The sequence below is a fragment of the Canis lupus genome, chromosome 4 (genome assembly GCF_003254725.2).
Source record: "Canis lupus dingo isolate Sandy chromosome 4, ASM325472v2, whole genome shotgun sequence".
NCBI classification, from domain to species: domain Eukaryota; kingdom Metazoa; phylum Chordata; class Mammalia; order Carnivora; family Canidae; genus Canis; species Canis lupus.
In genome coordinates this window covers 62,125,462-62,150,459 of record NC_064246.1, presented here as the reverse complement: position 1 = coordinate 62,150,459, position 24,998 = coordinate 62,125,462, and the positions used below count along the sequence as shown (strand labels likewise).

The 24,998-nt window shown below is 34.2% G+C and overlaps 1 protein-coding gene across 6 annotated transcripts in view; it reads left to right on the top strand.

Moving 5' to 3' along the window:
- NDUFS4 (NADH:ubiquinone oxidoreductase subunit S4) overlaps positions 1-24,998 on the top strand; it is a 113,570-nt gene that overhangs the window by 37,835 nt on the left and 50,737 nt on the right. For all 6 annotated transcript variants that reach the window (XR_007410346.1, XR_007410345.1, XM_025434361.3 and 3 more), the window contains exon 2: positions 6,089-6,167. Coding sequence is in view for 4 of the 6 variants with exons in the window: in XM_025434361.3 (XP_025290146.3) it covers positions 6,089-6,167 (79 nt within the window). In the remaining 2 variants the exon portion in view is untranslated. The remainder of the gene's footprint in view (positions 1-6,088; positions 6,168-24,998) is intronic.

Sequence of the window (24,998 nt, the reverse complement as noted above, 5' to 3'; positions counted from 1 at the left end):
CAATAACATAAGATTATTAATATATTGGCAGTTTTTGCCTTTGGCTATTTAGTGAATTGTGCTATTAGGAACATTGGTGTACAAATACCTATTTGAGTCCCTGCTTTTAATTCTTTGAGTATATATCCAGAAGTGGAATTGCTGAATCATGTGGTAATTCTTGGTTTAATTTTTTTAGGAACTGCCATACTGCTTTCCATAGCAACTGCATGATTTTACATTCCCATCAGCAATGCGCCGTGTTCTAGTTCTTTATATCCCAGCAACACTTTTTTTTTTTGATAACCATCCAAATGGGTATGAAGTCGTATCTCATTGTGGTTTTGATTTACATTTTCCTAATGATTAGTAATGTTGAGTATCTCTTTGTGTGCTTATTGACTATAGATCTTTGGATAAATGCCATTCAAGTCCCTTTCCATCCTTTCCCCATTTTTAATTAGGCTATTTGATTTTTTGTCATGTGACTCCCTCTTGAAATTTAAGATATATTCCTTCTGGGGCACCTGGCTGATGTAGTCAGTAGAGCAATGTGAATCTTGATCTTGGGGTCACGAGTTCTAGCCCTACACTGAGCATAGAGATTACTTAAAAAAAAAAAAAGAATTCTCCCTACTTACTGATTTCTAGGAGCTTTTTTTTTTTTTTCTAGGAGCTTTTTAACCTGTTTTGGATTTTTTACTATTTTATATTGTAGATATTTTCTTCTTGTTTGTTATCTTTTGTTTTCTTTTATAGTATCATTGGTTTAGAAGTTTTTATATTTTGTCATTTTTTCCTTTTATACTTTTTAGGTTTTATTTCTGGTTTAATGTTTTTATACTCTTATATTATTAAAAAACACTTTATTTCCTGCCTAGCAATTTACTGATATAACATTCTTTAAAGGCTAATCCACAAATAGATATTTGCTATATTTTGCATCTAATCTAAAAATAACTGTAGGGGCAGCCCAGGTGGCTCAGCGGTTTAGTGCCGCCTTCAGCCCAGGGCCTGATCCTGGAGACCTGGGATCGAGTCCCAAATCAGGCTCCCTCCATGGAGCCTGCTTCTCCCTCTACCTGTGTCTCTGCCTCTCTCTCTGTGTCTCTCATGAATAAATAAATAAATAAAATCTTTTAAAAGCTCAGATCTGAAAAAAAAAATAAAAAAAAATAAGAATAACTGTAGCTTATATTTTATAGGTATAATTAATTAAATACTGTGTTTATAATTGACTCTAGATCTTTGTTCCTACCTTAACTTTTTATAATTGGAGGAAAATCCTTCTCCATATCCGAGATTTGATTTTTTAAAAATAATTACTGTTTCTACGTTTAGGGAGTAGCTACATAGCACATGACCTAATAAGACCTAATAACACATACATGCACGTATACATATGCACATATTACGTGTGTGTTCTTAGGCAAAATTTTCTGTAATAAATGATATGAATATAGTTTCAAATAATAAAAATTCCTGTTTATGATTTCTTTGCAGTCTGGTTTATCTTTAAGGTTTTTTGGGGGTCACCAGGGTGGCTCAGATGGTTAAACATCTGCCTTTGGCTCAGGTCATGATTTCTGGGTCCTGGGATCGAGCCCCACGTTGAGCTCCTTGCTCAGGGAGGAGTCTGCTTCTCCTTCTCCCTCTGCCTCTCCCCTCTGCCCGTGCTGTCTCTTTCTCTCTCTCAAATGGGTAAATAAAATCATTTTTTAAAAAAGTGCTTTCTTATCAAAAGAAAACTTCTCAAAAGTTTTGTCATTTTTAATTCTTTCTGGTAGGGTTACTTTACTTAATGTCTTTTGTCACTTTTTTTAAAAAAAAGATTTTTATTTAATTATTTATTTGGGAGAAAGAGCATGAGAGAGAATGAATAGGGGGAAGGGCAGAGGAAGAAGCAGAGAGCCCTTCGTGGGCCTCAATCCTAGGATCCTGGGACCATGACCTGAGCGAAAGGCAGGCACTGAACCTACTGAGCCATCCAGGTACCCTTTTGCCACTTTTTAATTGTTGTTTTTTATATATAGCCTGATAAAGATATGATTTTTCATCTGTGTATTTGTTTGTAAAAGTTATTATCTGTTTTCAGAAAGTGATATATAACTTCATTATTATGATTAGTTGGAGATTAATCTAAAATTTAAAAAATAGATCTTTATGCTTTTAAAATTTTGCTTTAGGTTATGACTTAATATACAATAAGATTTTATTACACAATTTAAGAAAATTGTTTATTTTTTATTATATATTTTTTAAAAGATTATTTATTTATTTATTCATGAGAGACACAGAGGGAGAGAGAGAGGCAGAGACACAGGCAGAGGGAGAAGCAGGGAGCCGGATGCAGGACTTGATCCTGGGACTCCAGGAGTGCTCCCTGGGCCGAAGGCAGGTGCTAAACCACTGAGCCGCTCAGGGATCCCCAAGAAAATTGTTTAAATCAAATCCACTGTATAATCCAAAATTACACAGTTCATGGATTATAGAATTTTAATCTATGTTATTACCATAGAGTTTTAATCTATGTAGAATAATTTACACTATTTTGATTTAGCACTTCTCTTCATTAGAGGAGCTTTTGCAGCCTCATTTTCTTGAAATGTAGCTACATTTTATAATATTTCCAATATTTTAAGTTCTCCTGAGTTTCCTTATCATTGCGTCATTTTTTTCCCTTACAGTATATGAATTTGGTTAAGAGTATTCAGGATGTTTTTATTGTCATGTTGTTGATCTTAATGATTTCCAGAGTAAATTGATTTTTAAGAGTGTTAATCATACTACTTTACATAACATGTATTTTAACTGTATCAATTAAAATAATTTCCATGTAGATGTGTAAATGTAATTATTATTATTTTTTTTTTTAGATTTTTAAATTTACTTATTCATGAGAGACACAGAGAGGCAGAGACATAGGCAGAGTCAGAAGCAGGTTCCCTGTGGGGAGTCCAATGCGGGACTTGATCCTGAGACTCAAGGATCATGACTTGAGCCTAAGGCAGACACTCAACCACTGAGCCACCCAGGTGTCCCTGTGTATATGTATTTCTGAGCAGGATATTTTAAAACAAAATTTTATTTAAATCCAATTAATTAAGATATAATGGATTATTGATTTCAGAGGTAGAGGTCAGTGATTCATCAGGCTTATATAATACCCAATACTCATTATGTCATATGCCCTTGTCTGTGTTCATCACCCAGTTGCTCCATTCCAACTCCTCCCCTCCAATGACCCTCAGTTTGTTTCCTATGATTGAGTCTCTTATGGTTTGCCTGTCTCTGATTTCATCTTGTTTTGTTTTTCCTTCTTCCCGTATGATCCTGTTTGTTTCTTAAATTCCACATATGAGTGAGATCATCTGATAATTGTCTTTCTCTGATTGACTTATTTCACTTAGCATAATATCTTCTAGTTCCATCCACATCGTTGCAAATGGCAGGATTTCTTTTCTTTTCTTTTCTTTTTTCTTTTCTTTTCTTTTCTTTTCTTTTCTTTTCTTTTCTTTTCTTCTTTCTTTCTTTCTTTCTTTCTTTCTTTCTTTCTTTCTTTCTTTCTTTCTTTCTTTCTTTCACAGCTGAATAGTAGTCTATTTTATATATATGCACCACATCTCCTTTATCCATTCACCTGTTGAGGCACATCTAGGCTCTTTCCATAGTGGGCTATTGTGAACATTGCTGCTATAGATATTGGGGTGCAGATGCTTCTTTGGATCACTACATTGCACTAGTAGTGCAATTGCTGGGTCATAGGATAGCTCTATTTTCAACTTTTTGAGGAACCTCCATACTGTTTTTCAGAGTGGCTGCACCAGCTTGCTTTCCCACCAGCAGTGTAAGAGGGTTCCCCTTTCTCCACATCCTCCCCAACATCTGCCATTTCCTAACTTATTAATTTTAGACATTCTGATCAGTGTGCGGTGGTATCTCATTGTTGTTTTGATTTGTAGTTCTCTGATGCTGAGTGATATGTTGAGCATGTTTTCATGTGTCGGTCATTTGTATGTCTTCTTTGGAGAAATGTCTGTTCATGTCTTCTGCCCATTTCTTTTTTTTTCTTTTTTTTTTCTTCTGCCCATTTCTTGATTGGATTATTTATTCTTTGGATGTTGGGTTTGATAAGTCCTTTATAGATTTTGGATACCAGCCCCTTATCTAATGTGTCATTTGCAAACATCTTTTCCTATTCTGTAGGTTGCCTTTTTTGGTTTTATTGACTGTTTCCGTGGCTGTGCAAAAAGCTTTTTATCTTGATGACGTTCCAATAATTCAATTTTACCTTTGTTTCCTTTGCCTTTGGAGATGTGTCTAGCAAGAAGTTGCTGTGGCCGAGGTCAAAGGGGTTGCTGCCTCTGTTCTCCTTTAAGAATTTGATGGATTCCTGTCTTACATTTAGGTCTTTCATCAATTTTGAGTCCATTTTTGTGTATGGTATGAGGAAATGGTTCAGTTCATTCTTCTGCATGTGGCTGTCCAGTTTTCCCAATACCATTTGTTGAGGAGACTGTCTTTTTTCCATTGGGTATTCTTTCCTGCTTTGTCAAAGATTAGTCACCATAGAGTTGAGGGCCCATTTCTGGGTTCTCTGTTCTGTTCCATTGTTCTATGTATCTGTTTTTGTGCCAGTACCATACTGTTTTGATGATTACAGCTTTGTAATAGAGCTTAAAGTCCAGAATTGTGATGCCACCAGTTTTAGTTTTCTTTTTAAACTATCCTTTGGCTATTTGGGTTCTTTTCTGGTTCCATACAAATTTTAGGATTTATTTGTTCCAACTCTGAATTAAGTTGATGGTATTTTCATAGGGATTGCATTGAATGTACAGATTTGAGCAAAGTATTTAAAATAATAAAGTATTAATTTTTGGAAATAACTGGCATTTAAAAAATATATGTTCATAAAGCAAAAAGGCCTTTTGGATTGTTATCTTTAAATTATGCTATTAGTAGGTAGATTTTCTATAAAGCTGTGTACACCTTAGCTGTTGAAGGCATGATGGTTTGCATTAGGTATTAGTGTTTATGTTGTGTCAGAATTATGATGGTAGTTATACTTCATTTAAAAAAGAAACAACTTGGGGTACCTCCGTGGCTCAGTTGGTTAAGCAGCTGCCTTTGTCTCAGGTCCTGATCCCAGGGTCCTGGGATTGCTCTCCCTCTGCCCTTCCCCTCCTGCTCATGCTTGCTTCTTTGCTCTTTCTCAAATAAATAAAAAATTTAAAAGAAATAAAGAAGAACTTAATACTGTATATTCTGTCAGTTTTGAAACCTGAGTCTTGATTGTATAAGCTACATTTTGAAGGAGAAATCTGCATAGGATGGCTTAGTATTTTTGAAAATGTAAAATGCTAAATTTAACAATGACGGCATGGCATTCATTAGTATAAAGTACAGTGTGTATATGAAGGGAAAAAAAGATGGTAGTTTTAAGTAATTTCTTTGGGGCAAGGGTCAGAGGATGCTAATATAAAGGAACTAGATTTGGTGCCCATTTTATTTCTGACTTAATATTTCTTTTAACTATTTAGACTTTCTTTAATTCTGTGAATGAGATACAGGACTAAACTAATAACATTAGTTAACATTATCATATAAATCATTTCTATTTAAACTAATTTTTTTTGAAATTAGAGTAAAGAAACTTCATTTGTTAACATTATATAATTAAATTCTAACAATATTTACTTTCAGCCATTAAGAATATGATTTTTTTCTTTTTCTTTCTGATATGATCATTTAGGAATCAGCCTTCCAGAGGGAGTGATAATAGCTTTGAATTTTTTTTCCTGATAGTGACAAACTAGCTACTGTACACTCATGGAGTATGGTACTTGTTACTGATGGCCTTTCTGTGACAGAGAGCCTATAGACTGACATAAAGTGCAGCCTGTTGTGAACTCTTAAGTGAGTCTGCCAAAAACTCAGCAGACAGAACTAATTGGGGAGAGAAAGGATTTTTGTGCCCTCTTCTCTTTCTTTCTATTCTTTTTTGTTTTATAAGACAGATATTGTTAAAGTAGCTCATTTGTGTAAGATTTGTCTGCCTCTCTTTTTTCATTGCATGGATCATTTTTTAACTTAAAGTCTTGCACTGCAGGTCATTAAGCACTTCCACATGGAGGTTGGCACAGGACCAAGCTCGAGACACGCAACTCATAACAGTTGATGAAAAATTGGTAAGAATTTTATTATACGCTGCTATGATTCTGCCTTCAGGGTTATTTTTGTACAATAGCTTTTCAGAATGGTGTTCTGGTTCTTACCGGAAAATGATGTGAATTTGAATATCTATACTGTATATATATTTTAAAAGGAAATACTTATTACAAAAAGATAATTTGTGTTAAGCATTATACACAGATATTAAGTCATATGCAGATACTAGATTAAAGTTAAAAAGGGCTTCATTTTTGTGGTGTTTATAAGTAGCAATCAGAACATTTAAAATTAATGAATATGAATTGAACAAGAATATAAATGTAAGTGAATATGTGTAGTTTTTAATTTTCTCGTTACACGCCTGTTTAGTTAAGTTATAAAACACCAGGTAGTATGTAAACTTAAGTATATTGGGTTTTTTTGGAACCAATTATTTTATGGTTGTTTTTATTGTATGTAAATATATGTGTACACACACACATTACATTTATTACTAAATTATGCATGAGAGATTAGAACTAGCAACAAATAAATAATACTCTGTTAATTAGTAGCAGATAGAATTATGGTTACTGTCACATAAAAAATTTTTCTATGTGTGGTATTATTTTAGATGCAACTTATTTATGCTTATATTGGAAAATAGTATAAATTTTATAGTCTTAGACTTGTAAAAATGTGTAATAGTGTAATCATGTTTTTCATTTTTATCTGGTTTACCATTATCAAGTGTATAGGTGTGTTTCTTCTCTTCTTCCATTTGTACATTTCTTTTATCACTCAGTGTCGACTCTGTAAGCATAATTTAAATAATAGATCACACTTAAAGCTCTAAACATCATTTATACCGCTAAAGATATAAACAGATACATAAATAGATAAGTTAACAGACAATGGAGAAATAGTTTGGAAAACTCCGATCTTCTGCTTAAGGCTGGTTAGTTTTATCTTTTAAGCTATCTCCTCTTAGATTCACTTGCTGACGTTGCCATCATCCTAGTCTAGGCTACCATCATCTTTTTTGTAAATTGCTGCAGAATTTTTTAAATTGTTCTCTACAGATATTTTAATCTTCCTTTAATTCATTTTCCAAAAGATAAACAGAATAGTCTTTAAATGCTAGTTTTGTCACTTCTTGTGTAAGATCCATTGGTTTTCTTACTGACCTAAAAGTAAGCATTAAAATCCTTAACATGGGAAAAAAAATCCTTATATGGTTTTTGAGGTCTTGCATGATTTAAGTCTTGCCTTCCTCTCTAAGTTTACCTTGTACCACTGTATTTTATACACTCTGCTCCAGCTACACCAGTCCTGGAACTTGCTGTTCCTTTCCCTCGTTCAGGGCATTCACATTCCAGTTCTCTCTGCCTAGATGCTTTTCACTAATCCCTTAGCTCTTATCCAGGGACGTTCTACTTCTTCTTCAAATAATAATCAAACATCACTTGCTTAGTCAAGTATAAAGGAAATGAGACATGTATGTGTGTAAGAGGAGGATGATTTACATATGACGTGTTCATTAATTAATGAGGGTACTATTTTAATTTTTCCAATGACCATCTTTTTTTTTTTTTTAAAGATTTTTATTTATTTATTCATAAGAGAGACAGAGAGAGAGAGGCAGAGACATAGGCAGAGCGAGAAGCAGGCTCCCTGGGATCATGCCCTGAGCTTGAAGGCAGATGCCCAACCGCTGAACCACCCAGACATCCCTTCAGTGACCATCTTTTAAACCCCTTATCTAATATTGTGGGGTTTACTCTTTATAAGATTTTCAAATTTTATAGAGTTTATTAGTAATGCTTCTAAGTTCTCTCCTTTCTGGTTTGAAGAATAATAAGTGAGGTAGTAATCTATTCCTCTAAACAAGATGCTGTGAATCATATCAGAGAGGTATACAGTCTGCTTTGAGTTTTTATCTCATTAAATCAGATGCATGCTTCCAACAAATTTTGTTGCCCTGTATAAATTTTCCCAGCTTTGTTATTTCTTTTTTTTTGAAGTGTATTAGTTAACATGTCTATTCCAGCTGAAATCAATTTAAGTCTTACTTATAAATTATTCATAGTTGAAATAATATTTAAACAGATAACTGAATCCCATAGGTAATTTTCAGACATGAATTTTAGCCATTCACTAAAGAGTTTTCATTAAAATTTTAAAAAAAAATATTGTATTTATTCTTTTGTGAGAGACACACAAAGAAAGGCAGAGACATGGGCAGAGGGAGAAGCAGGCTCCCTCCAGGGAGCTGGATGTGGAACTCGATCCAAGGACTCTGGGATCACGTCCTGATCTGAAGGTAGACTCTCAACAACTGAGCCACCCATGCATCCCTCATTTAGATTTATATTAAAATACAAGTATTAAATAATCAAATACATAACATAATGTTGATAGGGAGTTTCAGGTCTTGTTTCCATACACTACTGGATGAAAGGTTCAGTTGATAGCATAATGGCAAGTGGCCAAAGAGTACTTCTAGAAATACTGAGCAGTTGGAGTTGATTATATTATTATTATTATTATTATATTTGCATTTTGAACAAAAATTATTCTAAAAATGTATGGTAGTCTTCCCCCATTCCACAGAGGATATGTTCCAAGACTCCCCAGTGGATGCCTAAAGCCATGGATAGTACAAACCCTATATATACTATGTTTTATCTATGCATACATACCTATGATAAAGTTTAATTTACAAATTAAGCACAGTAAGAGATTAACAACACTGATAAAATAGAACAATTGTAACTATACTCTAATAAAATTTATGTGAATGTGGTCTCTCTTCAAAATACCTTACTGGATTGTGCTTAACCCTTCTTGTGATGCTGTGAGATGATAAAACGCCTACGTGATCAGATGAAGTGAGGTGAATGATGTAGGCATTGTGATGTAATGTTAGGCTACTACTGACCTCCAGACAAATATGTTAGAAAGAGAATCATTAGCTTCCTTACTGTGGTTGACTGTGGGTAACTGAAACTACAGAAAGAGAAACCATGGATGAGGGGCTACAAGAGTATGGGATCTACTGTATATCAACATTAATGATAAAAATATTTCAAAATGTGAAGTAAATATAAGTATTTTAGAAGATATGGAAACAGAATTTTAATATCAGTATTTTATGGAAACCAATTTATTAGCTAAGTATACCATTTTAATTAACTACTCAACACTAGTTTAGTATTATATTTGTATCTGAAATTTCTTAAAAAGATTATTTATTTATTCATGAGTGACACACAGAGAGAGGCAGAGACATAGGCAGAAAGATAAGCAGGCTCCCTTTTGGAGTGCCTGATGTGGGACTTGATCCCAGGATCCCGGGATCATGACCTGAGCCAAAGGCAGACACTCAACCACTGAGCCACCCCAATGCCCCCTCCCCCTTTTAAAGATATATTTGTACCTGGATTTGAATAAAAACTGGAATCTTAATTGTAAGGTAAGGGAATCGGCCATTATCATGATTTCTGTTAGATATTCTTACATAATGCATTAAAATTAATATAGGTGATACCTGTTATATAGCCCAGGGCTTAAGCATGTGAACTAAACTTAGTTGGTGATAAATTTTTGTGGTTATTGGAAAATGAATCCCAGGAATTTAAAACCAGAGGATAACTTTAGATGTTACATAGTTATATTACTGGATCCAGTCATTTTTCATTTAAAAGATTTTTCAATCTTTTATTCAAGAGAAATTTTATGGGGAAATCCAGTAAGTAATTAACTAGATAAAAGCTGAACTGCTGGAGGTAAGGGTTAGGAACATGAAGGAAGACCTGTAAGCCTTCTCCAAGACAGTTTTCTTGGGGAACTTCAAAGCACGAGATTTGGAAAGATCATTTTCATCTTCTGTCCTTTTTTATTGTAGTGAACAACTCGTTCTCAAACTTCCGTTTAAAAAATTTCCAGTTAACTGGTTCTCATTTCTTTGAGGCTACTTTTTTTTTTTAAGATTTTATTTATTTATTCATGATAGACACACACAGAGAGAGAGAGAGAGAGAGAGAGAGAGAGAGAGAGAGGCAAAGACATAGGCAGAGGGAGAAGCAGGCTAGGCTCCATGCCCTGGGCTAAAGGCAGGTGCTGAACTGCTGAGCCACCCAGGGATCCCCGAGGCTACTTTTTATATTACTAATCAGCCATAATTATTAGAAAGCTATTTCTGAGAGAAAAATAGTCTTCCCAACAAATGAAGGTGGAACAATTGTATATCCAAATGCAAAACAAAACAAAAACCGCCAACCATATTTTGTACCATATGCAAAAATTAACTCAAAGTTTTAAATGTAAACTCATAGTTCTAAATGTAAAACTAAAAATTATAAAACTTCTAGAAGAGAATGTAGGAGAGACTATTACCTTGGGTTAGATGTGTTTTATAGCTACAAAACAAAGCATAATCTTCTTTTGTTTTTTTAAAAATAATTTATTTATTTATTCATGAGAGACACAGAGACACAGGAAGATGGAGAAGCAGACTCCATGCAGAGAGCCTGATATGGGACCCAATCCCAGGACTTCGGGATCACATCCTGAGCCAAAGGCAGATGCTCAACTACTGAGCCACCCAGGCGTCCCTGCATAATCCATTTTTTAAAAACCTGTAAAGTTGGGGGCCACCTGGGTGGCTCAGTCGGTTAAGCATCCGACCCTTGATCACAGCTCAGGTCTTGATCTCAAGGTCATGAGTTCAAGGCCCACACTGGTCTCCATGCTAGGTGTGGAGCCTACTTTTAAAAAGAATTATAAAGTTGGTTTTCCTTACAGTCAAAAATTTCTGCTCTTTGAAAGAGATTGTTAAGAGAATGAAAAGACAAGGCACAGATTGGGAGGTTATAAAACACATATCTGATAAAGGAGTTGTATCCAGAAAATCAACATTTATAACCAAATAATATGATACTAACTCAAATAAAAATGAACACTTTACCCAGAATATATTCAGATGGCAAATGAACATACGAAAAGATGCTCAACATCATTAGTCATAATGGAAATGAATATTAAAACTACACTGAGATACCACTACCCATTTATCTGAATGGCTTAAAAAAATTGACCAAGTGCTTTTAAGGATGCAGACCTACTGGAACTCTCATATAGTGCTGGTGAGAATGCAAAATGGCACAGTCATTTTGGAAAACAGTGTGGTAGTTTCTTACAGAGGCAAATATATGCTTACCATTTAACCTAGCAGTCTCACTTCTCAATATTTATTCAAGTGAAATGAAATCTTATGTTCACACAGAATCCTGCATACAAATGTATGTATGTATGTATGTATGTATGTATGATAGTCACACAGAGAGAGAGAGGCAGAGACATAGGCAGAGGGAGAAGCAGGCTCCATGCACCGGGAGCCTGACGTGGGATTCGATCCCGGGTCTCCAGGATTGCTCCCTGGGCCAAAGGCAGGCGCTAAACCGCTGCGCCACCCAGGGATCCCTACAAATGTTTTTAATAGCTTTATTGATCATTACAGTAACTGGAAGTACCACAACTTATACTTCAGTACATCTATATAATAGACTTTTACTCACCAATTAGTAACAAATCTGGATGAATCTCCAGTGCATTATGTTAAGTAAAAGAAGCCAGACTCACAGGCTACCATACTATGTGATTCCATTTATTTGACATTTTAGAACAGGCAAAACTCTAGAGACAGAAAATTGATCACTGTTTGTCAAGACTGAATGTGGAAGCAGAGTATACGAAAAAGGTCATTAAGAAATTTGGGTGGGGTAATGTAACTGTTCTATATCGGGATTATGGTGTTGATTCTTTCTTCAAAATCTTTTATTTGTGTTCATTTGTTTAAAACAAAGAACTGTAAACTTTAAAGGATAGATTTTTTTGTTTATAAATTACATCTCCGTTTTTTAAAAGGGGTAAAGATTGTTTCCTAATTTGGTGATTATCTGCTTTTTTATAACTAATATCCATTGGTTCAAGGTCTCCCTTACTATCTAGGACATGCCATTTTCTACGTGACAGCCTCCTGTGTATTTGAGAACAGCTCTTTGGTCATCCTAACTCAGTGGTTCTCAAAGGGTGATCTGAGCAGGGTGGAGGTGGGGATTGGCCTAAGACCCTCATAAGAGTCCACAGATCAGACTTCTAAAAATTATACAAGGATGTGTTTACATTGACATTTAAGGTGCAAAAGCAGCTGTAGTACATCTGTGCTACTACTTTGTATTTCTCTTTCTTGCATTTGAGATTTTAAAAAACTCCAGTTTCACTTAATGTCCTTGATAAATCAGCAAAAATTATTAGTTTAAAAAATTTCAATGCTGCATAAACATCTTTTTATGTTCCGTGTAAAGAAACAGAAGTCACACCCATAAAACACTCTTGCTAAAGTACCACAATTGTCTCAAGGCAAAGCATCTGTATGGTTGAGTTGTTGCAAACAACCCTGCCACGTTTTTCATGAAACACCTTTTAAGTGAAAAAACAGTAACAGATGACAGACAAATGATGGTTTTTCAGTTCTTACTACATGGCAGACATTTTCTCAAAAACGAACTTCAAAGAAATGTTGCCAATGATAAACTGCAAACTTTCAAGTGAAAATTAGAATTTTTGTAGAACTTGATTTTACCACTGATCTGATCAAGCTTGACATCTTTTCAATACTTAAAGACTGTTCTAATAGGATTGGTGGTAGTATTAACGATTTTAGTATATGTGCTACCGAAGTGAGCACAGTGGTGGTATTAACAAACATGATTTTTAACGAACATATCATGAAACGTGCTAACAATTGTAAGATCTGCATACCTCTATGAAATAGTATTTTCCATAGACCAATATATGATATTTTAAAATCATGCATGGGTAAAAGTGTCATTTAAAGTGCAAGAAAGGGATCCCTGGGTGGCGCAGCGGTTTGGCGCCTGCCTTTGGCCCAGGGCGCGATCCTGGAGACCCGGGATCGAATCCCACGTCAGGCTCCTGGTGCATGGAGCCTGCTTCTCCCTCTGCCTGTGTCTTTGCCTCTCTCTCTCTCTCTCTCTCTCTGTATGTGACTATCATAAATAAATAAAAATTAAAAAAAAAAGTTGCACATAAAAAAAAAGTGCAAGAAAGAGCAATGAATTTTTATTTATTTATTTATTCATTCATTCATTCATTCATTCATTTATTAAGAGCAATGAATTTAATGTAACTGAACATAAAAATAATTAAGACTGGGCAGCCCTGGTGGTGCAGCAGTTTGGCGCCGCCTGCAGCCTGGGTTGTGATCCTGGAGACCTGGGATCAAGTCCCACATCGGGCTCCCTGCATGGAGCCTGCTTCTCCCTCTCCCTGTGTCTCTCCCTCTCTCTCTCTGTGTCTATGAATAAATAAATAAAATCTTTAAAAAAAATTAAGACTATGAAAAAATCGCTCCTTTTTCTTATTACATTTATTTTCTTCATTTATTGAAACCAAGACAATTTAGCGCAACAGTTTGAATTCAGAAACATGTTAGAATTCAGCTTTTATTAAGCTAGATTATTAGAGATTTTCAAAAATGCAAATCAGTGGCACTCTTACTGGTTTTTGAAAATATATTTTTCATTATAATGTTATTTATGTAGATATATAATCAATTTATTTTAAATTAAATATATATTTACATTTTTCTTTATTTTAATTTCTTTCATGGTAAATATCTATAGGTGTCTCATATAAATAAAACCTCATTGGGGCTTAATAATTTTTAAGCTTATAAACAAATCCTGAGACTAAAATGTTTGTTAATCATTATCCTAAGTTTTTTCTTTTCTGGGTTAAACATCCCCAGGGCTTTGGTTCATTTCACATGAGTTCCAGTTAATTCATCCTCTTGATTAATTTCTAGTTTGGCTGAATCCCTTTTAAATGTTGTTGCCAGGATTTCTTAAGTTACTCTAGGTGTGTGGTGCAGGGTATGGCAGGGATTATTACCTCTATTTCTTTTAATCTCAGCAATTCTAATAAAGCAATTTAAAATTTAGGTTTTCATACTTCATCCTTAATGTGGATTTCATGAATAGTTAAAACCTCAGATCCTTTTTTATTTGTATTGTTATCAAGTCAGTTTTATTTCTTCTTAAATATATGCTATTTTTATTTTTAACTGTTATTCTTAATAAATTAACATGCTCAAACAGCATGTTAATCAAGTGAAGCTTTTTTTTTTTTTTTTTTTTCCTATCACATCTGACAGGCAGAATTTAATAAAATGTTTTATTCTGGGCATCAATTGTATATTGACAACATGTTTTCTGGTTTCTTTTTAAGACATGGAATTTAGAGGGGTAAATCTGCCTGGCATTTTCTATTGTAAAGAATCTATTCTCTAATTTTAGAACTATATACAGAATTGACATATTGGAGAACAAATCTTCAGAGAATAAAATTGTAATTCCTGAATTACAGTTAATAATAAATTTTATGTCAGAGCACATAGTAAATTTCTAATTGGTCGATCATAAGCATGTCTTCTCTTGTTCATAAACTGTCTTTTTCATTTGCTAATAAATGAACTAGTAAAATTTTAAATATCAAAAGATGACAGCATTTTAAAATAATCTTGTCAATTCATGTAGAAGCACAGTGTTAAAAAAATTTCTTTTCATGGGTTGCACCATTATTATTTCCAAATATGAGATACTTCCTAAAAGTGATAAGGAAAGCTTACTAATGGTTTTTTGGCCCTTAGTTTTTGTTGCAGGAGCTGCTTTGCCATAGAGATTAGGTGAAGAATGTTTTTGCCTCTGTGTTTTATTAAGAGAGTAACTTTCCTTCTTTTATGCCACCTCACCTCCATCTCCTTTCAATACTTTTGATGAAAATGCAAGTCTCATGAACATGTTGTCTTTCTGTAGTCACTTGGACTACAAAAAGAAATTAAATTTTCGGTACTCTTTTAAAGATTTTGTGTAGGTGCTTTCCCACAAAACAACTAAGGCATACATTAAACTTTAAACATTAAAAGGTATGTTTTTGATTGGGGTTTTTTGGTTTGTTTTTAATCATCTTTATTACCTCTTCTAAATACCAATTCCTGTTTGTCGCAGTTACCTTTATTACCTATCTACTGCTATAATTAAAATTTTAATACAGAAGCAGAAAAATACTCATAATATGTAAGAATTGTTTTAACTTATTAATAAAACATGTGAGATGAGTTTGTACCTTACGATAATCTGTAAAATTATGTTGGCTGCCATCTTTTCTTCATTTTTCATTTATTTAGTCAGTAAATATTTATTGGGCACTTATGTGTGCCAGACACATGTAAATTTGAATGGCTTGTTTTATTTTAGGTGCTTAGTTATTTTGTTTAAAACCTGTTAAACACTACCTTTTAAAAATCTTACAAAGGAATTATGGTTAGTTTTCCCTGCATCCTCAACGCAAATAACGCATAGGAAAAAGGAAACATTTAGCAGTCTGTAATACAATTCAAGTCAGTGGAGCCGGGAGGATTGGTATCATTTCTAAGCTTTTTCTTGAGAAATTACAATATACACTATTAATATAAAATCCTAATATTTTGGACATTTTAAGTAGTCTGTATTTATTTTCTTTAAAAATAAGGTATACATGTAAAATAGAGTGTTTTGGATATTACCAATTTGTTATTTTACTACTTGACAGTTTCTTCCAAAGAGCAATAACAACACCAGTTAAAGCTTTGTTACTTGCTGATAATTTGTTACATGTAACTGCTATTTGATTAAGTACATGGTATTGGTAGCATGCTCAGTCAACTAACTGAGTGATAATGTTGCTGTTTTAGAATGTCTGCCAGCAGCAAGTTATTGAATAGAATTTTTTTGTCACTTAAATAGGTTTAAAATTTTTTCATTGCTTGATTTTGCTCTAAGAAATTTATAAAAATGAATGTTTGCAAGCCTACAGAAATAAAACAATTATGTTTACTACACAAGTACTTGTTTTATGTTGTTTTTACTTCCTAACATATTAGAAGTTTACAGATGAAAACTTTTTATAAATCTGCAAGCTTGAAATAAAAATCAATCATTAAGAGGTGACCAGCACGAAAAGATAAAAACTTAAGTTAAAGGCTTAGATTTGCTTTGACTGCTTGCTTTTTTGGTGGGGGTGTGGGGTCAGTTTTCTTTTGGTGAGATTACTTTTGGTGCATGGCAGCGCTATCTCTGCTAGATTATTGGAAGGACTAGTGTCTGCAGTTGGGGTTATACAGCCTTCTAGCATCTCAAGTGTCTGTTTTGTCTGGACTTTCCTCATGCAGCATTCTTGTGCAAAAATTTCAAGGCTTTAGTCTGGAGCACTGGGTCAAAGGATATGTCTCTTTGAAGGGTAGACAGGAGTTTTTTATGTTTTATTCACTAAGTAGTATTTCATTTTACATCAAAGAATAGCAGTCTTTGAGAACCTTCTATGGTGGCAGTTTAGCATGTGGGTTTTTTTTTTCTTTAAGACTTTCACTAAATATGGAATAATGTTTCTTCGTGTTTTTCAGCCTACAGATGCTTATTTATATTCTTGTATTTAGATGAGACTATTAAAATAAAAAGAGAAAAAGCATTACTAAATATAAATGTTAGTTTGCAATATAGTTTTATGTTTTAAAAACAACTAGTTTTTTTTACAATGTACTTCTCTCTGTGGTTTTACACTACCCATTAGCTACTGAAGAAAATTGTTGAATAGCCTATTAAAATTGTAGCAATACTATTACTTAAAATTCTAAGAAGTAATGACTAATGATTTTGGAAATGTAAATTTTATAGTAACATGGCCATTCTTTAATTGGCCTTTTTTCAAGCACTATTTTGTGTGTGTGTGAGACGGAGAGAGAAAGAAATAGAGGGGAGAGAGGGAGAGATGGAGGGGAGAGGAGGGAAAGGGAAGAGATAACTGATTTTGGAAAATATCAAAAACTGAAGTAATAAATGTTAAGATTTGGTATGGTTCAGAAGAAATGTTCTTCCTACACATTTGGGATAGATTAATCCGTAAATGTATTTTGTACCAATAATATTAATCACATAAGTGGTTGCTTATATGTCTTAGAAGGTTATTAAATTGCATTTAATATTCCTATCTCATATATATACCTAAGCCTATGAACTAATATTAAAATAGCCTGTTTTTATGTTTACAGATGAAACATACTCTTAAATTATTGATGATTTATCTAAATAGAGTAAAATGATCCTTTAAAATAGAAATATTTCTACTCATTAGTAACATATCAATTTTAAAACAACTTCAGTTAACTTGTACATTTAATAGTGATTAAAACAAGTCAGATCATTTTTATATAGTTATTTTAATAAAATCACACTAATTACATAACTTTGTTGCCTGAAACATACTCCCAATTAAAATAAGTTATTTTCACATATTATCAAGTTATATAAAACTTGTACTTACGTACTTACAGAGGAAATGGATGTTAATAGTAATTTTTATATGCAGGCAGGAACCATTTAATTTAAAATAGAGAATGATCTTTCTATATTAAAATTGTTCAAGGAACAAAAGATCTTTCCTCTACAGTATTCAGCCATCTCTATTATCTGTGATTCTTCAGCAATTAAAGCAGATTTATTTTCCTCTTTGTTCCTACTTGGAATACTTGAACAATGCTGGAGAATTGAACTGACTGGAATGTTTTATCTTTCAAAAGCTTTAAAGTTCTATGTACCAATTAGCAAAATACAGTAAAGGTTTAAACTGTTAATAGCCACAACATCTTTAATGCATAGATCTGTAGTATGCTAGCGCTGTATAACAGTTCTCCATTGTATGTCTCTTTTAAGGAGAGTAACTGTGTCAGTTCTTTTCTTGCTTTACTACCTGCTGTGTATGGAAATTGTGTGTAGTACTTGACACTTGCTTTCATGAATTTAAAATTCTTGCATGTTATTATGTAGGAGCTTTGGCTCTCAATAAAGTAGAATTGATAATATTTTACTTGTTTGGATTTTGATTAAAATTTTTTGGGTCATATTTTAGAGATTATACAATTTATATGTGAAAATACATTATCTGTTTTTCTTTAATGAATTCAAGGTACAGAAACTGTATGTTATCTGTTTGGAAATTGCTTGTTTAATTTATTCATTTGACTGAATATAATTGAAAAAAATCATCAGTGTTTATATCAGAATATGTAGGTACATGATGTTTTATACTTTGAGTACAGGTGAGTTTTTTAATTGTTGCTTATTTGGTAGTAGAGTATTTTGTTTTTAGAGTTACTGCTTTTTTAATTGGCCAATTTACCCAGATAATTTCAAAACTCAATAATACATCCAAATATCTGCTTCAAACTTGTGAAAGCCTGATGTTCATCATATTATAGTAAGTACCTAACAAATGCAGAGGTCAGAGAAAGTAAAGAAAATGGGAGTAACATCTTCTGGTGACAGTTACTTTTTTCTCTTTATCTCATGTATCTCAGGGAATAGAATTAGAGCAAAGGAAAGGAAAATGCAGACCTCAGAATTCGAGACTAGCAAACTTCGATTCTGTTTCTTCATTCAGGCCTTTTAATTTTATATGACTTAGTCTATGCTGATTCTAACTGTTTAAAATACCACTGGCAAGCTTGCAAATATCATTCATGTTTTACAAGATGAGAAGTTAAAAAATGGATAGTGATATGGAACCCTTACTATATGCAGTGTACTGTCTTCACAAAACTCTGCTTCTTCAATAAGGCATACTTTTCAAGAATGTATGAATAGGCTTTTTGTTCCATTCCTGTTTCATGTTTAATACTTCTTTCAGCTTTGAGTATTTGCGTATTAGTAATTGAGTGAGTTTTTTAAGTCTTAATGCCTCCACCAAATAGATATAAAAAATTTTGATCTTGGCTTTCTTTAAGCAACACATAGGACATATGTTGGACTGAGAACACTAATGGAATTTCAAGAACTGAGGATCTGATTAGTATACAGATTTGCATGTATTACAATGACCACTAAGCATACATTGTTTTAATTAAAATCTGTCAAAAAGATTTTTAGACATAATTGATTAGTTCGAGATTTGACATCCAAGAAATTAAAACCTTATTAAAATAAGGTTCCTAGTTTAGTAAGCATCATAATGTATTAACCATTCACATATGGCTGATGTAGCCTGTGCCTAGAGTGTTTAGAAATTAAAGCTACTCTAGGGCTAGGAGTTTTCTTTTTATTTCTTTATTTATATTTAAAAAAAATTTTTTTAAGAGAGGAAGGTGGGGGAGGGGCAATGGGTGAGGGAGAGAGAGAATCCTACATAGCCTACACCCCCAACACAGAGCCCCACACAGGGCTCAATCTCATAACCCTGAGATCATGACTTGAGCTGAAATCAGAAGTTGGGTGCTTAACCAACTGAACCACCCCTAGGGCTAGGAATATTCAACTATGACAGCCTGTAGTTTTGAAGATCCTATAAGGGATTTTTTTTTTTACTTGTCTCTTATTTATAGCATAAAATCTTACTGTACCTTTTCATTTGTGTATTACATTTTTAAGCATATATGTGTGTGTATACATATGTATATATACATATGTACCATAATTGAGCACCTGTATGTATTATTTGAGCATATAGTTGTAAATATGGAACAACATTGTTACCCTTAAAGTTTACATTCTCACATGTAAGCGTATACCAACTTTATAAATAATTAGGATACTTCCATAGATTAATGAATATCATAGGAAAGAGCAAAGAGATGGGATAGAGAGTAGCTACGGGGTTTGAGTAGAATGGAGGTTATTTATAGGGCAATCAAGACAAGCCACTTTGAAAAGGTATGATATTTGAATTAAGATCTGAAGTGAGGAGTCAGCTATATGAGAATCCAAGAACATACCAGTCAGAGGAAGAAGCTAATGTTCCAAAGTGTAAGCCAGCTGGTAGTAGTCAGGAGAAGGAAAGCTGTGACATAATGGGAGGGGTGGGGGGAGATTAAACAAAATGAGGTCAAAGAGGTAGTCAGGGATTGAATCAGGTACAGTTTTTAGGTTGATGGTTAGAAGTTTGAATTTAGGGTTTTAAGTAGGAAAGTGATTTGATCTGATTTACTGATCAAAAAAGCTTAAGAATTACTTAGCTCTTGATGGTTAAAGAGCACTTCAGAGAAGTTCAAAGAAGTGGTTTACTTGTTGCCATTTTTATTTACTCCTATGTCTTTTTTTGACATTCATGAGATAATTTTTATAGTTTTCATGAAGTTTTCCTACATAAAGTTTTCTACAAGTGATTGAATTTTTAACAGCCATTTAAAAATGGATCCTGATTTTGCCTTTGTATTTTAGATTTTACATATGGTATAACAATTCAGTGATTCTTCCTATTAAAAAACTCTTCTCAATTTGAAATGCTTTTTGTTAAAGATCATATTGGGACCTGAAATAATAAATTTATCTACTTCCTCTAATTCTCCCCTCTATGGCCCTTCCACACCCCCCCCCCCTTCCTCCATCAAAAGGGGAAAAAAATAGAGATCTGTCATCACTGTGAGGAAGATAAATTAACTGAGCTGCTGTCCACCAAGTAGGTGCTGACAAAGCCCCAAATACATTTAAGCTTCTGTACCTTGCTTCAGCTAGTGGTGTGGGCCAGTGGTGACAGTTGTCTTTGTCTTAACTTTGACTCTACTTCTCTCTCTCTTTGCCATTCCTTTCTTTTTCTTCCTCTCTGCTTTTTGAGATTTGTCTCTCTCTAGTATTTATATAGCTAGTTCCCTGTCTTTGTGACACTGTTCATTTTTGCTGTCTCTGAAGCTGACAGCCATCTTTCTGGCTTTCTGACTGTGTTTCTCCTTTGCCCCTCTCATTTTCCCCTTTCAGCAATTGGCTATAAAGAAATAGGCTTTGGACATTATCTTTCTTTTCCTTTTTCCACTCAATTATGTCTCTTAAGTCTCTTCTACTCTTCTTATTCTTCTCCCTTTCTCTTGTTTCTTCCACATTTCTTACTCTTGTCTTTCTTCATACTTCTTTCTTCTCCCCCAAATACTGGGAGATCTAGAGAGAAGAGACAGAGACGGCCCTACCCTCTAATAGGTAGAGCCTAATTTTCTCTTTCTTTTCTCATTGCCTTATTTTTCTCTTTGAGAATGTATAGGATTTTGAAGACATTTATTGACTGGAAAAAGAATGTCATGATTTGTACATTATATTTTTGAAATTTTCACCCTAGTAAGAGGCTTTGAGACACTGGAAAGACTATGGACTGCACTAGATCTTCAAATCCGTTCTTTTAATTGTAAGTCTTTGAGCAAGTTATTTAACTTCTATGTCCTCATCTTACAAAATAAAAACACCTTTTCAGATTTGTTTTGTTTTTTATTTTTTCAAGATTTTATTTATTTATTCATGATAGACATAGAGAGAGAGAGAGAAAGAGAGAGAGGCAGAGACACAGGCAGAGAGAGAAGCAGGCTCCATGCAAGGAGCCTGACGTGGGACTCCATCCCGGGTCTCCAGGATCCCGCCCTGGGCCAAAGGCAGGCAGGCGCTAAACCGCTGCGCCACCCAGGGATCCCCTTCAGATTTGTTTTGGAAGTTAATTGAGAATATCTACTTATTACTTATTATTATTTTTTTGAGACTATCTACTTTAAACAAGAGGAGATACAATATCTTATTTATTTCATCATTCAATAAAAGCTCTTTTCCTTCCTTTTTTCCCCCTACGTGAAGTTGTTTGTATGAAGAGAAGCAAACTGAAATTACGATTGTGATACATAACTGAATCTGAAGTCTTGAGAAGACTACTATTCTTTTTTTTTTTTTTAATTTTTATTTATTTATTCATGATAGACACACACAGAGAGAGGCAGAGACACAGGCAGAGGGAGAAGCAGGCTCCATGCACCAGGAGCCCGACGTGGGATTCGATCCCGGGTCTCCAGGATCGCGCCCTGGGCCAAAGGCAGGCGCCAAACCGCTGCGCCACCCAGGGATCCCAGAAGACTACTATTCTGAGTCACATTTCTACTCAGACACTTGAGTGCTGGGGATTTTGGAGCAAAATATTGACCTCAGTTACAGTGGTCTTATGTTAATACATCATTGTGTTCTTTGTGTATGTATGTGTGTGTATTTAATTATTTTTGTTATGTAACTTGCCTTCTAACAGCCTGTGGCATTTTACTAAATCATCTTTGATGTAACTATCTCATATAGTTTCTGACAATCAGTTGTATAGATGTATTGATATATAGTTTTGTTTCAATGAGAATTTTTTTTTCTTTGTTAAAGATTTCATTTATTTATTTGACAGAGAGAGCCCAAGCAGGGGGAGCAGGAGGCAGAGGGAGAGGGAAGAGCAGGTTCCCTGCTGAGCATAGAGTCCATCAGACTAGTGGGGCTCTGTAAGCCAAAGGCACAATCGACTGAGCCACCCAGGCACCCCTCAGTGAGAAGGTTTGTTAGTCATTTATAAACTTTTTTTAAAGAGTCTGTTTATTTATTCATGAGAGACAGAGAGAGAGAGAGAGGCAGATACACAGGCAGAGGGAGAAACAGGCTCCATGCGGGATCCTGATGTGGGACTCATTCCCTAGACTCCAGGATCATGCCCTGGGCCAGAGGCAGGTGCTAAACCACTTAGCCACCCAGGGATCCCCCTATAAACTTTTTTTAAAAAAAGATCAGAGAATGAGCATGAACTGGGGGAGAGGCAGAGGCTTCCCACTGACCAGGGAGCTTGACATGGGGCTCCATCCTAGATCATGATCTGAGCTGAGGGCAGACGCTTAACTGACTGAGCCACCTAGGTGCCCTGCTTATAACCTTTTAATGGGAATTTTAAACTATTACTCCAAAGAAGTTTCTGAAGGCCTTATTCATCTTATTATATATTATATTCAGTTGTTACAGTCATATAATTTTAAAAACTTTACTGATTTTAACAGTAAAATAAGTACATTGTAGAAATATTAACTTGGAATGTAAAAATACAAAGAAAATTAAAATCATCTTTAATTTCAGTCTTAGTGATATTACTCCATTTTTATATGAATATTTGAACACACCAACATCCAACATATTTATGTATAACACAAATCATGCTTTATAGTTTGATATCCTATTTTTTCATTTTTTCATTTCATTTGACATTATATTGTGAATATCTTTAAAATTATTCAAAAGCATAATTGTAAATGGATATATGGATATGTACTGTTTCATTGTATGGCTATACCATAATAACATCTATTGTTATGCTTCCCATTATTTAAAATTTTTCGCATTATACACAGTGCTAGAACGAACAACTTCGTACCTAAGTGTAGGCTTTGATAACATCATTATTTTAGGATTGATTCTTTGAGTGGGATTATTAAATCAAAGGGGTTAGTATCAATATTTCAAATATTTTTGATACCTAAAGATAATTGATACAGAATACTTCTGAGGTTTTTAGTAATTAACTCTGTATAATTTTAGGGATATGGCTCTTCATAGCCTGTGCTTTTTTTCCTAGCATTCATAGTCCTAGCATACGTGGTCCTAGCATCTATGGATACCTTTCAGACTCTGGCATATATATGGGTATAACAGATTCTACCTAATATGTCTAAGAAGTAGAGAACAACAAAAACACATAATACTTAAATGCATTGAAAGTGCTTCAAAGTTTAGTACATCCTGAAGATCAACATTATGAAGTTAGCTGTCATTGTACTATCGATTTCTGGATGAGATTTCTATCATAAATGTATACAAAATGCATAACAGTACTGCTGTTACTATTATAATACATTTTAACAGAGTTTATGGTATAAAGAATGTATCTGAGGAAGTTATGAAACATTCTCCCTGGGATCCCTGGGTGGCTCAGCAGTTTAGCATCTGCCTTCCACTCTGGGCATGATCCTAGAGACCTGGGATCGAGTCCCACGTCGGGCTCCCTGCATGGAGCCTGCTTCTCTCCCTCTGCCTGTGTCTCTGCCTCTCTCTCTGCCTCTCATGAATAAATAAAAATCTTAAAAAAAAAAAAAGAAAGAAACACTCTCCCTACCTTATGTGTCAGTCTATATTCTTTCTTGTTACAACACCTTTCCAGAACAATGTAGGTGATCATCTTTTAAAATGTCTATAGTACTTCTCTTTGGTGAACTACATTTATATTGGTTTCTAATTTAATTTAACTTTATTGTAGTCAAAAACACACTCTGAATTCAGTTCTGAAAATTTTTGAGACTATTTTTTTAATGGCTCAGAATGTGGCCTGTCTTCATGAATGTTCCATGTATACCTGGAAAGAATGTGCATATTCTAGTTTTGGAGTTTGGTGTTCTATAAATTTCAATTCAGTTTTAAGTTGGGGTTAATAGTGTTCACATTTTCTTCATCCTTCCTAATAATTTTGTCTGTATCTTCTGTCAGTTACTGAGAGTAGTGTTAACATCTCAAACTATAATTTGTCTGTTTCTTATGTTGGTCACTTACTTGCTTCACTTACTTTGAAGCTCTACTATTAGATACGTAAACATTGAAGAGTGTTATGTGTGCTTGATGAATTGATATTTTTTATCCCTCTGTACTGTCCTCCTTTTCCTGGTGCTGATCCCTATTCTGAAGTCTGCTTTGGTGATATTAATATAGTTGCTCCTGTTTTCATAGTTTTGCATGGTGCATCATATTTTAACCCCTTTACTTTAAATCTATTTGTGAGCTTATATTTAAAGTTTGTCTCTTGCACATGTAGGTGCGCCTGGGTGGCTCTGTTGGTTAAGCATCTGCCTTCGGCTTGGGTCATGATCCCAGAGGCCTGGAATTGAGTCCCATATTGGGCTCCCTGCTCAGTGGGGAGCCTGATTCTCACTCCTCCTCTGCCTGCTG